At 38.3% G+C, this 15,079-nt stretch overlaps 1 protein-coding gene across 1 annotated transcript; it reads left to right on the plus strand.

The window, feature by feature from the left end:
* The first annotated feature begins 11,860 nt into the window (after nt 1-11,860).
* On the plus strand, nt 11,861-12,802 carry LOC127671237 (olfactory receptor 6C2-like). Its single transcript, XM_052165972.1, has one exon. It carries the CDS (start codon nt 11,864-11,866, stop codon nt 12,800-12,802), a length of 939 nt encoding a protein of 312 aa, XP_052021932.1. The 5' UTR covers nt 11,861-11,863.
* The last annotated feature ends 2,277 nt before the right edge of the window (nt 12,803-15,079 follow it).

Below are 15,079 nucleotides of genomic sequence, written 5' to 3' on the forward strand. Positions count from 1 at the left end.
GAAAATTACGTTATGAAGATTTTAGTCAGGGTTGTGTGAGGAAACCACCAAGTTTGAAGTTAAATGTTTATAGGCCTCTTATTGGGGGAAAGCCATATGTGGCTTGCCAAGGAAATGAAATCTTTGAATTAAGATAAACGTTTATTCTGCATGAAAGTTGTGAGGCATTCTGACTGATTAGTTTTCCGCTTTTCAGAATTTACACTTATAAAACCCGGGTTTTCGGATCCTGCGACAAAGTGCCCAACTCAGTCAGGGGAACACCTGACCTGCAGGGAGTCCCGTGGTTAGACAGAGTCACCACCATCTTGGATCCTGTGACAAAGTGGCCAGCACAGCCAGGTATGCAGAGGACACCAGAGTGAAGGATTGCTCAGGACACAGCCTGCCTGGGTTCCTACCGCAGGCACGAGGGAGCTGGGCACATATCCTGCTAGAGAGCATCTGACCTAGAAGTAGTCCCTTGGTTAAAGGGAACCCAGCAGTCTGAGGCCCCCCACTATCTTGGCTTCTGTGGCCAAACAGCCAACTCGGTAGGGTGCTCAAGGAACACCTGAGTGGGGGATCACTTGGGAAGCAGCCCGCCTGGATTCCTTCTGTGCTCGGGAACAGGGCAGCTCTACAGCTGTCTGGGCACATATCCTGCAGGGGGGGTGCTTGACCTGCAGGGAGTCCCACAGTTAGACAGAGCCCTGAGATCCAACGATGCCATCTTGGCTCCTGTGACCAAGCAGCCAGCTCAGCCAAAGACTCGTGCCACATCTGACACGGGGAAGATCCCACTTCCTAATACTCTCTAGAGAACCGGCAGGAGCAGGTTAATCACCACTGCCTCTTTCCATTGGATGTGGTAGACCTGTGCCACATCTGACACAGGGAAGATCCTACTTCCTGATACTCTCTCAAGGAGCAGGTTATTTGGTAGAAGTGGGGGCATTCGAGAAACAACATCAGCAGAGCATTAGAAATCCAGTAGCAAGCCATGTCCTGGGCTGTTTGCCCTACAGAGTGAACAGAGTGAGGAGGGGGTCCTCATGGTGTCCAACATCTTCACTACCAGGCAGACCAGACAGACAACACCATCTACACAGAGACAACCCGAGTATAGCATTGCTTGAGACAATTCGCACTAGGGCTCCAAAGGCACCCAAGAATAGGGTAGCACATCAGCAATCTGTACCAGGGAAAACCCAGTCATCCAGGAGTGTGGAAATAGCCTTACAGGCCCACAGGAGGTTCAAGCACCAGCCAGTGACAGCAGTACCAACTAACACCAGAGATAACCAGATGGCAAAAGGCAAATGCAGGAACATTACTAACAAAAATCAAGGCAATATGGCAGCACCTGAACCCAACTCTCCAACAACAGCAAATACTGGATGCCCCAACACACCAGAGAAACAAGAATTTTGTATTTAAAATCACTGGTCATGATGCTGTTAGAGGAACACAAAAAGGACATAAATAAATCTCTTAAAGAAATACAGGAGAACATGAATAAGTTAGAAGCCCTTACAATAGAAACACAAAAATCACTTAAAGAAATTCAGGACAATATGGGTCAACAGATAGAAGCCAATAAAAGGAAACACAAAAATCACTTAAAGAAATGCAGGAGAAATTGAGTCAACAGGCAGAAGTCATGAAAGAAGAAACACAAAAATCTATTAAAGAAATACAGGAAAACACAAACAAGTGAAGGAACTGAGCAAAACTATCTACGATCTAAAAACAGAAGTAGAAAAAACTAAGAAATCATAAAGGGAGACAACCTTGAAGATACAAAACCTAGGGAAGAAATCAGGGGCCATAGATGCAAATATCAACAACAGAATACAAGAGATAGAAGAAAGAATCTCAGATGCTGAAGATACCATAGAAACCATTGACTCAACAGTGAAAGAAAACACAAAAACAAAAAGTTTGTAACACAAAACATCCAGGAAATCCAGGACACAATTAGAAGACCAAACCTAAGGATTATATAGGTATAGATGACAATAAAGATTTACAACTTAAAGGGTCAGCAAATATCTTCAACAAAATTATGGAAGAAAACTTCCCTAACCTAAAGAGAGAGATTCCCATGAATATACAAGAAGCCTATAGAACTCCAAACAGACTGGACCAGAACAGAAATACCTCCTGTCACATAATAATCAAAGCCCCAAATGTACTAAACAAAGAAAGAATATTAAGAGCAGTAAGAGAAAAAGGCCAAGTAACTTATAAAGGAGGACCAATTAGAATTACACCAGACTTCTCAGCAGAGACCATGAGAGCTAGAAGATCCTGGGCAGATCTCATACAGACTCTAAGAGAACACAAATGCCAGCCAAGACTACTATACCCAGCAAAACTCTCAATCACCATAGATGGAAAAAAAAGATATTCCATGATAAAACCAAATTTACACAATATCTTTCCACAAACCCAGCCCTACAAAGGATAATAGGTGGAAAACACCAATACAAGAAGGGAAACTATACCCTGGAAAAAGCAAGATAGTAAACTTCTTTCATCAAACCCAAAAGAAAATAACCACTCAAATATAAAAATAACGTCAAAAATAAAAGGAATTAATAATCACTATTCCTTAATATCTCTTAACATCAATGGACTCAATTCCCCAATAAAAAGACATAGATGAACAGACTGGATACACAAACAGGACCCTACATTTTGATGCTTACAGGAAACACACCTCAGTGTCAAAGACAAACACTACCTCAGAGTAAAAGGCTGGAAAACAATTTTACAAGCAAATGGTCTTAGGAAACAAGCCAGAGTAGCCATTCTAATATCAGATAAATTGACTTTCAACCTAAAGTCATCAAAAGAGAAGTGGAAGGACACTTCTTACTGGTCAAGGTAAAAATCCACCAAGAACTCTTCATTCTGAACATCTATGCTCCAAATACAAGGGCACCCTCATTCGTAAAAGAAACTTTACTAAAGCTCAAATCACACATTGCACCTAACACAATAATTGTAGGCAATTTCAACACTCCACTCTCCTCAATGGACAGATCAAGAAAACAGAAACTAAACAGGGACATGGTGAAACTAATTGAAGCTTTGGACCAATTGGATTTAACAGATATATATAGAATATTTCATCCTAAAGCAAAAGAATATACCTATTTCTCAGCACCTCATGGTACCTTCTCCAAAATCGACCATATAATTGGTCCCAAGACAGACCTCAACAAATATAAGAAGATCGAAATAATCCCATGCCGCCTATCATATCACTATGGAATAAGAGTGGTCTTCAATAGCAACAAAAACAACAGAAAGCCCACACACACAAATGGAGGCTGAACAATACTCTACTCAATGACACCTTGGCCAAAGAAGAAATAAAGAAAGAAATTAAAGACTTTTTAGAATTTAATGAAAATGAAGGCACAACATACCCAAATCAATGGGACACAATGAAAGAAGTGCTAAGAGGAAAACTCATAGCCCTGAGTGCCTCCAAAAAGAAACTGGAGAGAAACTAACAGCTTATCGGCACACCTGAAAGCCCTGGAACAAAAAGAAGCTAATTCACCCAGGAGGAGAAGACAGGAAATCATCAAACCCAAGGCTGAAATCAATCAAGTAGAAACAAAGAGTACCATACAAAGAATCAACAAGATAGATAAACCCATAGCCAAACTAACCAAAGGGCACAGAGACAGTATCCAAATTAACAAAATTAGAAATGAAAAGGGAGAAATAACAACAGAAATGGAGGAAATTCAAAAAATCATCAGATCCTAATAGAAAAGTCTATACTCAACACAACTGGAAAATCAAGAGGAAATGGACAATTTCCTAGTCAGATACCAAATACCAAAATGAAATTAGGATCAAATAGATCATCTAAACATTCCCATAACCCCTAAAGAAATAGAAGGGGTCATAGAAAGTCTTCCAACCAAAAAAAAAGCACAGGACCAGATGGTTTTAGTGCAGAATTCTATCAGACCTTCAAAGAAGACCTAACACCAATACTCTTCAAATTATTCCACAAAATAGAAACAGAAGGAACACTACCCAACTTGCTCTATAAAGCCACAATTATGCTGATACCAAAACCACACAAAGATCCAACAAAGAAGGAGAACTACGGGCCAATATCCCTTATGAATATCGATGCAAAAATACTCAATAAAATTCTTGCCAATCAAATCCAAGAACACATCAAAACCATCATTCACCATGATCAAGTAGGCTTCATCCCAGGGATGCACAGATGGTTCAATACAAGGAAATCCATCAATGCAATCCACTACATACACAAACTCAAAGAAAAAAACCACATGGCCATTTCATTAGATGCTGAAAAAAGCAATTGAGAAAATTCAGCATCCTTTCATGTTAAAAGTCGTAGAAAGAACAGGAATTCAAGGCCCATACCTAAACATAATAAAAGCAATATACAGCAAACCTGTAGCCAACATCAAACTAAATGAAGAGAAACTTGAAGCAACCCATTAAAATCAGGGACTAGACAAGGCTGCCCTCTCTCTCCATATCTTTTCTTTTTTTTATTGTTGGTTATCATTTTTTATTAATATTTTTATTTTCTATATTCTTTGTTTACATTCCAAATGATTTCCCCTTTCCCGGATTCTCCCTCCCCATATGTCCCATAAACCTTCTTCTCTCTATCCATTCTCCAATCACCTCCCTCCTTTTTTTCTCTGTCCTTATATTCCCCTCCAATGCTAGATCATTCCTTTCCAGGATGAGGACCTTCTCCATACTTCTTCATGGGAGTCATTTGTTATGCGATTTGTGCCTTGGGTATTCAGGGCTTCTGGACTAATTAATATCCACTTATCAGAGATTGCATTCCATGTGTATTCTTTTGTGACTGGGTTACCTCACTTAGGATGATATTTTCCAGATCAAACCATTTGCCTAAAAATTTTGTGAATTCATTGTTTCTAATTGCTGAGTAGTATTCCATTGTGTAAATATACCACATTTTCTGTATCCATTCCTCCTTTGAGGGGCATCTGGGTTCTTTCCAGCTTCTGGCTATTAGAAATAAGGCTGCTATGAACATAATGGAGCATGTGTCTTTATTGCATGCTGGGGAATCCTTTGGGTATATGCCCAGGAGAGGTATAGCAGGGTCCTCTGGAAGTGTCATGTCCAGTTTTCTGAGGAACCACCAGACTGATTTCCACAGTGGTTGTACCATCTTACAGCCCCACCAGCAGTGGAGGAGTGTTCCTCTTTCTCCACATCCTCGCCAACACCTGCTGTCTCCTGAGTTTTTGACCTTAGCCATTCTGACTGGTATAAGGTGAAATCTCAGGGTTGTTTTGATTTGCATTTCCCTAATGACTAATGATGTTGAGCACTTCTTAAGGTGCCTCTCAGCCATCTGAATTTCTTCAGGTGAAAATTCTTTGTTTAGATCTGTACCCCATTTTTAATAGGGTTATTTGTTTCCCTGGGGTCTAACTTCTTGAATTCTTTGTATATATTGGATATTAGCCCTCTATCAGATGTAGGGTTGGTGAATATCCTTTCCCAATTTGATGGTTGCCATTTTGTCCTTTTAACAGTGTCCTTTGCCTTACAGAAACTTTGTAATTTTATGAGGTCCCATTTGTCAATTCTTGATCTTAGAGCATAAGCTATTGGTGATCTGTTCAGGAACTTTTCCCCCGTGCCCATATCCTCTAGGGTCTTCGCCAGTTTCTTTTCTATTAGTTTCAGTGTGTCTGGTTTTACATCTCCATATCTTTTCAATATAATACTTGAAGTTCTAGCTAGAGCAACTAGACAACATAAGGAGGTCAAAGGGATACAAATTGGAAAGGAAGAAGTCAAACTATCACTATTTGCAGATGATAGGATAGTCTACTTAAATGACCCAAAAAAAACTCCACCAGAGAACTCCTACAGCTGATAATCAACTTCAGCAAAGTGGCTGGTTATAAAATCAACTCAAGCAAATCAGTAGCCTTCCTATACTCAATGGATAAACAGGCTGAGAAAGAAATTGGGGCAATGGCTCCCTTCAAAATAGTCACAAACAATATAAAATATCTTGGGGTGACTCTAACCAAACAAATGAAAAATCTATATGATAAGAACTTCAAGTCTCTGAAGAAAGAAATTAAAGAAGACCTCAGAAAATGGAAAGATCTCCCATGCTCATAGATTGGCAGGATTAATATAGTAAAAATGGCCATCTCGCCAAAAGCAATATACAGATATAATGCAATCCCCATCAAAATCCCAATTCAGTTCTTCATAGAGTTAGAAAGAGCAATTCTCAAATTCATCTGGAATAACAAAAAAAAAAAAAAACAGGATAGCTAAAACTATTCTCAACAGTAAAAGAACTTCTGGGGGAATCAGTATCCCCAACCCCAAGCAGTACTACAGAGCAATAGTGTTAAAAACTGCATGGTATTGGTACAGTGACAGTCAGGTATATCAGTGGAATAGGATTGAAGAGCCAGAAATGAACCACATACCTATGGTCACTTGATCTTTGACAAAGGCACTGAAAACATCCAGTGGAAAAAAGAAAGCCTTTTCAACAAATGGTGTTGGCTTAACTGGAGGTCAGCATACAGAAGAATGTGAATTGATCCATTCTTATCTCCTTGTACTAAGCTCAACTCCAAGTGGATCAAGGACCTCCATATAAAACCAGACACACTGAAACTAATAGAAAAGAAACTGGGGAAGACCCTTGAGGACATGGGCACAAGGGAAAAGTTCCTGAATAGAACACCAATAGCTTATGCTCTAAGATCAAGAATTGACAAATGGGACCTCATAAAATTACAAAGTTTCTGTAAGGCAAAGAACACTGTCAAAAGGACAAAACAGCAACCAACAAATTGGGAAAAGATCTTCAACAACCCTACATCCGACAGAGGGCTAATATCCAATATATACAAAGAACTCAAGAAGTTAGATTCCAGAGGTCCAGATAACCCTATTAAAAATGGGGGTACAGAGCTAAACAATGAATTTTCACCTGAAGAACTTCTTATGGCTGAGAAGCACCTTAAGAAATGTTCAGCATCATTAGTCAGGGAAATGCAAATTAAAACAACCCTGAGATTTCACCTCACACCAGTCAAAATGGCTAAGATTAAAAACTCAGGAGACAGCAGGTGTTGGCGAGGATGTAGAGAAAGAGGAACACTCCTCCACTGCTAGTGGTAATGCAAGTTGGTACAACCACTCTGGAAATCAGTCTGGCGGTTCCTCAGAAAACTGGGCATGACACTTCCTGAGGACTCTGCTATACCACTCCTGGGCATATACCCAATGGATTCCCCGCATGCAATAAAGATACATGCTCCACTATGTTCATAGCAGCACTATTTATAATTGCCAGAAGCTGGAAAGAACCCAGATGTCCCTCATTGGAGGAATGGATACAGAAAATGTGGTATATTTACACAGTGGAATACTACTCAGCAATTAAAAACAATGAATTTACGAAATTCTTAGGCAAATGGTTGGAACTGGAAAATATCCTAAGTGAGGTAACCCAATCACAAAAGAACACATATGGAATGCAGTCCCTGATAAATGGATATTATCTCAGAAGCTCTGAATACCCAAGACACAATTAACATATCAAATGAGTCCCAAGAAGAAGGAAGGAGAGGTCCCTGGTCCTAGAAAGGCTTGATCCAGCATTGTAGGGGAGTATCAGGACAGAGAAATAGGAGGGGGTTGATTGGAGAACAGGCGGAGGGAAGAGGGCTTATGGGACTTATGGGGAGGGGGGAACTGGGAAAGGGAAAATCATTTGAAATGTAAACAAATAATATAGAAAATTAAAAAATAAAAATAAAAATAAAGAAAAAAAGAAAAATTTAAAAACGCATGAGTTTTGTGTCAAATATAAATGCTATATAATACAACTGGGGCGTGGCACAGCTTGTCTCTAATCACTGTACAAAGAAATGGAGGCAAAAACCAGAAGGCTGAGGTCATCCTTAGCTACATAATCCAAAGATAAATGTATACTCAGTGAAGAAATCCAAACAAAATTCAGATGACATTAAGCCACCCTCAAGGTCTCTGAGGACATGTTCCCTTTGCTCCACAAGTTTTCTCGTGGTGGATTAGGCTGCCATCAACTTGTTAGTAACTTATGAAATTGAGTCACCAAGGACTCTTGTTGTTCATGCAGTCACTCTGTGTGTGCTTGTAGCAACATAAAACAACACTGAAGTCACAGAAACTACAGGGAAGCCTGCCTCTGCTCCCTTCCAACCCACCCCCCAACCCTGGAAGATGGATGAGCATCTTTGACAGACTGGAAATTTTCCTGATCTTTCATATCACCCATTCTCTCAACAGAAAGGGTGCTAAGAAATCTAGTGTAAGATGTAATTTTAGATGTGGCAAGAGGGAAGGGTATTAAGACAAACCTCATTCAAGAAGAAGCAATGAAAGTCTAACTTACAATTGACCATTGTGAGGACAGGAGAGAGTTGTATGCTTATGTGAAGACTGGGGCCTGTGGTGAGATGGTGAAGTGTGACTGGGAACAGAATACACACAAGTCCCCTCACCAGCTACTGCTCACAAATTGTACTTCTCTCAAGGACCTCCAATAAATAACCATCAAACAGCAAGTATGATTGTGATATATTTTTACCATATTCTCAAAATTCAGACAGAGAGCAAACATACTTAAATTTTGGAATTTACATCATTACAAGTGACCTTTCAGAAAAGGGAGAGAAAAAATTGTCAATCATCTCTAATAAACTGTTAGTCTGAGGAAACAAAGCTAGAATTATTGTATAGTGGTCACTCTTTTTCCTAACTATAAGTTGGATAAAAGACAGTTACTACTTAACAGAAATAAAGAACTATGGAAAATGCCACCTACCAAAAAAGTACCCCTGTTCTAAAATACAAACAGTATCTGTTTGAGAAAGTATTAGAAGAACCCTCCCGTCCCCAACAGGTACTAAAATCATTTCAACCCTTTTTGGAAGAGATGCAGCATCCAAACTCTTATTGAGCCTAAATGTTCATTCTAAGGATGAGTAAGATCAAAATATCGTAAATGTATGTTAAAACTCAATACTGAGAGACTCTACAAAGAAAAGAAACTGAATCTTAAACACTCTTAGAACTCCCAAACTATGACTGTGCATAGATTAAATCACTGGGGAATGTTTGTTAATATTAATTAGAGCAGTATTTGCAGGGGAGAAGCAAAGGTCGTCATTCATTGAATAAAATTATTTCAAGCTCTATTTGGTCCAAACTACAAAAATAAATAACCCTCCATCTCCCAGGAATTTTTTCCTAGCCTAACATAGACTCTGGGTGTGCTTGCTAGTATATAAAGTACAGCCAAAGGATCTGCTGCCACAGGTGTAGCAGCATTGTTAGAAGTGGTATTCGTTTAACGTGTGTTAAAACACAAGTCCCTGAAATCTGACACACTACTGTGTCACTTTAAATGTTAAATTTATATATGTGAGTGTGATGAATTAAGTTCATTCTTAGCTAATAGAAAAATAAACAAAAAAAAAGAAAAAGAAACAATCTGATAAGAAGGAAGGAATATTGTAGTAGGGACAGAAAAGTGAATGCCAATGGCAGATATAAAGTTTTTAAATATTATACAATTAAATGAAGGAGAGAAAGAGAAGAAAATGAGAGAGGGAATAAAATTATAAATAAATCTGATCTAGAACTGTCTGTCAGTCTTCCTCTAGCAAATGGAAATATTCTCTCTCTCTCTCTCTCTCTCTCTCTCTCTCTCTCTCTCTCTCATTAGCCAAGAAGAGGGGCAGTTCTCCCTGTTCCAAAATCACACCAGTAAACACTGAGCACTGAGCACTGCTAACTCAGGTTTTGATGACAGTTTTGATTGCCAACTTTAGGAGGAAATCTGTCTGAACGAATATGAGAAATTAGGAGCAGCAGCCAGATAACTAAGAACAGGTGTCAAGAAGCAAGAATGTAATCACTTAATCATTTGTTGCCCTAAATTTAAAGCCACATTTTCATTTCAATTTTGTATTTCTAACTCACAGAAAAGGAAATATCTGCTACTGTTGTAGCCTGCACGATCCTTCTTGGGATAATTTGTTCCTAGTCTCAGTGTTATACTCTGTAAATAATTGTGAAGTGTTTATATGAGTGACTAGAGGTTGGTTATTCATTTGAACAATAAGAAAAATTTTAAAAACTACAATATCTTTGATGCTTACCTGGACAGACATGTATCTGGTACAACTGAGATAGATATTTCAAAACATAATAAATTTTTTATCTTATCTTCTAATATATGATTTTGCAGAACTTATTAATAAGTCCTTGCATTAGCTTAAAGGTTCTGATTGAATAATTAATTTCTACTAATAATACAAAAATTTACAGACTAGTGCAGTGGTTCTCAACCTATGAGTCATGATTCCTTTGGGGTCAAACAACCCTTTCACAGTGATCACCTAAGTCCTCTAGAAAACACAGATTTTACATTACAATTAATAACAATAAAAAATTACAGTTATAAAGTAGCAATAAAAATAATTTATGGTTGGGAGTCATTACAACTGTATTAAAGGGTCACAGCATTTAGAATATTAAGAACTACTGGACTAGTATATTATTTATTATAAATTACTGTTTCCTTATGAGAATAAATTTATTACATTTTTCTTTCACAGGATAAACATCTGAGAACAGCAGCTTTAAAACATATTTTAATGAAGGTTAAGTCTCAACATGAAGCTTAAAAGGAGATGTGACTGAGCCAACATCATACTGTGGTTTCTGAAAAATATAAAATTGAGTAGAAAAACCCTTGAATGCTTGGAGATATGAATGCCAAAGAAAAAGGTAATATGTTTTTGCAATTTGTTTACTGATTTATATAGGCCCAGAGTTCTTACATATTTGGATGAATAGGTAGGTAGGTAAGCAGATTGATAGATGGGAGATGATAGATAGATAGATGATAGATAGATAGATGATAGAGAGAAAGAGAGAGATGGATAGAGATGTGAGAGAGAGAGAGAGAGAGAGAGAAGAGATAAGGATATGGATTTTTTTTTAAAACCTGAAAACAACAAAAAGATCAGGAAATGGTTGATGGGGTAGTGAGAAGAATGACTCAGTTAGGGAAACAGCAGAAATTGTTCCCATAAGTTAGAGACAGACACTAAGAATAGGTGTGACTAAGAGGTCAGGGCTATGATGTGGGCAGCTCTGTAGACCATCCTGGTTCCATCCTTTACCTAATCTATCACAACAGGACTACATCATATTTATGTGCAAATTCTAGGATGTTTCCTTACACCACCTCTCCAGAGAACTCAAAAACTTACTACAAAAATGCCAAATACAAAAATGAAAAACCAAAGGCACAACAGTGTATTTTACACCTCTCACCTCCTTATTTAGAGCTAATCTGAAATTAAATAACAAAGTTGTCACTGTTAAAATTAATGACAATAGCACAAGATGACCAACATAAAATCCTAACTAGCAAATATTTCTTGGTATTAGAGATAGATCATTACAGAATGGTGGGAATAAAGAAAAAATTTAAAAGATGAATATGGAGTAAAGAACTCCAGAGTTATCAGGAGTTATTTGGTTTGGTTTTCATTTGAAATGTAGGCAATGTAGAAATAGCAAAGAATTAAGAACAATACAGATATTTCCACAGAAGCCACCAACAGGGACACTGACAATAGAGCTGTATTACAAATTGGTTGTCAAGTGAAAGAAAGCTGTGTGTGTACAGGCTCACTGGCTGAGATGTCTTCATTCAGGTTGCATTGCCAGGTTGTTCTGACACTCTGTCTTCAGGTCCAAACACTCATGACTTCCGCACAAGACAGGGATGAGAAATCATACAGCAATAACAACATTCATCCTGCTGGGGCTGACAGATGACCCAAAGCTACAGGTTCTAATTTTTCTATTTTTGCTTCTCACCTACATGTTGAGCGTGACTGGGAACCTCACCATTATCACCCTGACACTTTTGGATCCCCATCTTAAAACGCCCATGTACTTTTTTCTCCGAAACTTCTCTTTCTTAGAAGTCTCATTCACCACTGTATGTATTCCCAGATTCCTGTACATGATGGCTACAGGAGATAACACCGTTACTTACAATGCTTGTGCTACTCAGTTGTTTTTCGTTGTCCTCTTTGGAGCAACGGAATTTTTCCTCCTGGCTGCCATGTCCTATGATCGCTATGTAGCCATCTGCAAGCCCCTGCACTACACCACTATCATGAACAACCGAGTGTGCACAGTTCTTGTCCTCTCCTGTTGGTTTGCCGGCCTGTTGATCATCCTCCCACCTCTTGGCCTAGGCCTCCAGCTGGAGTTCTGTGACTCCAATGTGATTGATCATTTTGGCTGTGATGCCTCTCCCATTCTACAGATAACCTGCTCAGACACGGTCTTTATAGAGAAAATTGTCCTGGCTTTTGCCATACTGACCCTCATTATTACTCTGGTGTGTGTTGTTCTCTCCTACACATACATCATCAAGACCATTTTAAAGTTTCCTTCTGCCCAGCAGAGGAAAAAGGCCTTCTCTACCTGTTCTTCCCACATGATTGTGGTTTCCATCACCTATGGCAGCTGCATCTTCATCTACATCAAACCTTCAGCAAAGGAAGGAGTGGCCATCAATAAGGTTGTGTCTGTGCTCACAACATCAGTCGCCCCTTTGCTCAACCCATTCATTTATACACTGCGAAACAAGCAAGTGAAAGAGGCCTTCAAAGACACCATAAAACGAATTGTCTTTCTCACTAGGAAGTAAGTTTTTCAGGAAGGCTTAAATTTAAGCCTCAGTCACCATGAGCGGCATCCACTCCACAGACTTGACAATCTGTGCTTTCCTCCTATCACATAGATTCGAGATAACTTTTTCCTAAGAACACTTTGCTCTCATAATCCAAAAATGAAAATCAACTAAGTTCTTTCACATTCCTTCAAGTTTATTTTATTTAGAATAGTTTCTTCGATTATTGTATTCTTCAAAGATTAGATTACATACACTTCCAATGTCATACAAAAGACATGCAAATAGCAGTTGTGTCTCTGGTCATATGGCCTTCTCAAGATGTGAAATCTCAAAACCCATGGTTCACTCGCTAAATCATATCTCACCTCTTGGGAATACGTCAAACTCTTGCCCTGGCTCATCAAGAGTAATTAAAGACATTTTTAAAAACCTATACTACACTTTAATATGATCAAAGTTCCAATGCTAAGCAGCAACAGCTTTCAGTACTGATATTTTACTGGGTTGTCTCAGAACACACATGATGGGATCCTTACAAGCCTACCATTGCTTGGTGTACACCTGTGCTGCCCATTCTCTGAAGACTAAACATCTTCTCCTCCTATTCTGTCCTGTATCACAATCTTGCCATAATCAAAGAACTGAAAGTTCAACTCACCTTTCGGCTGCTAATTCAGGCATTTTGGGGATGGTTTATCCAGTGCCATCAATATATCAGTATCTGAGAAGTTCATGAGTATCTGTGTGCTATGCTCCTCTGAAGAGCCCCAATGAGCAAGGCAGTGTTTGAGATCTAAATACATTACTAAAAAGCAAAAGGAAAATGAGACTATTCAGTTAGTTTTGTTGAAAATTTATAGATAAGGGTGAAATTGGGAACTGAACATTCCTTTGAGATGGAACTGATATGTGAACTTTCTTGGTGACTACAAGGGAAGAAAGATGCAAGATTATGGTAATTGCTTAGATGTGTGCACAGATTACATGTGTTAGCAATTAATTCCAAGTTATCAATAATGCATTGGCATTGCATTAAGGAAAGAAATAAAAGCAATTTCCCTTGGTGTCATTTAACCAAAGAGTGAGTCTGAATTTGAACTCTCCACATCATGCTCCCTGTGTCTTCTATCCTCTGTCTGTTGAATTAGTCTGAATCTATGCCTCTATCAGTATCAGTCTGTCCCTGTGTATGTCTGTCTGACTATGTGATGGTACCTGTCTGTTTCTTTCTGTGTGTCTCTGTGTCTGCGTGATTGCATGTATGTGTGTGTCTGCACGAGCATACACATATCATATAGGCTGTGTGTTCCTGTATGTGTTTTTCTGTGACTACCTGTGTGTCTATCTGTTCCTAACAAAGGACTTCACTCTGTCTTTATTGAACAACTCACAAGCATCACACTAGAAGAAAGGCCATACTTTACAGAAAACATTAACGAAGTTTTAAAGGGATTGAGTAACTGGCTCCAGCTCATCCCAATCAACCCAGATAACAAACATTGTTTGTCAACCAATAGCCATAAATTGTTGCTTTCAACCTTTGTGGTAGTTTCCAGAAAGTAGTTTACAACTTATGTTTGCTGATTTCAGCAATTGGTATACGAATGTAACCTGGGTCAGGAGCCTCAGAGAGTACATAGTTTGAAATTGTAACTATGCATTAACTTAGGTTGTAAAAGTTATATGTAAAATTCAAGGCAAGTAAGGGTGGTTTTTACATTTTTCCTCTTAAAGGCAGTTCAATCAAACAGCTGAAGTACACAGTAGGATAGCAGTCTTAAGTCTTAAGTGACTTCAAGATATATTATTGACTCCACCTACAAAGTGCAGCAAAAGTTCCAGACTCTTAGGATGTAAGAAGTATTTTCAGAATATTGTATCGTCACAGATATGTGCTAGGAGGTCTACAAAGAAAACAACATGCTATGTTCCTGTCTTTAATTTATGGAGCTTGTACCATGTGTAAGTATTTTTCTGTGATGGAATATTCTTTTTATTTTTTTTCTGGGGAAACTGTGAAAATCATGGATAGGTTTGGGGAGGTTGAATAAGAATGATCCAGTAATCATCCAATAATCAGCATAAAATTATTGAAATGCTATTAAGTGATAAAAAATTTTCATTGTTTTCATGTTTGATAATTGGGAAAATAAATTTTTATGCCTTCACTGTGTACATAGTTGTTATTTATTTCTATCAAACATCTTCTAATTGCTCAAGTATATACAAAATAAGATCATGGTCAAATTAAAGATACATATAGTATATATAAATTATATAATATACTATATG

Source organism: Apodemus sylvaticus, chromosome 20 (assembly GCF_947179515.1).
Source record: "Apodemus sylvaticus chromosome 20, mApoSyl1.1, whole genome shotgun sequence".
Lineage (NCBI taxonomy): Eukaryota > Metazoa > Chordata > Mammalia > Rodentia > Muridae > Apodemus > Apodemus sylvaticus.

Bases quoted from the DNA above. Each gene is read 5' to 3' on its own strand.
- LOC127671237 (XM_052165972.1), top strand. From the start codon at position 11,864: ATGAGAAATCATACAGCAATAACAACATTCATCCTGCTGGGGCTGACA.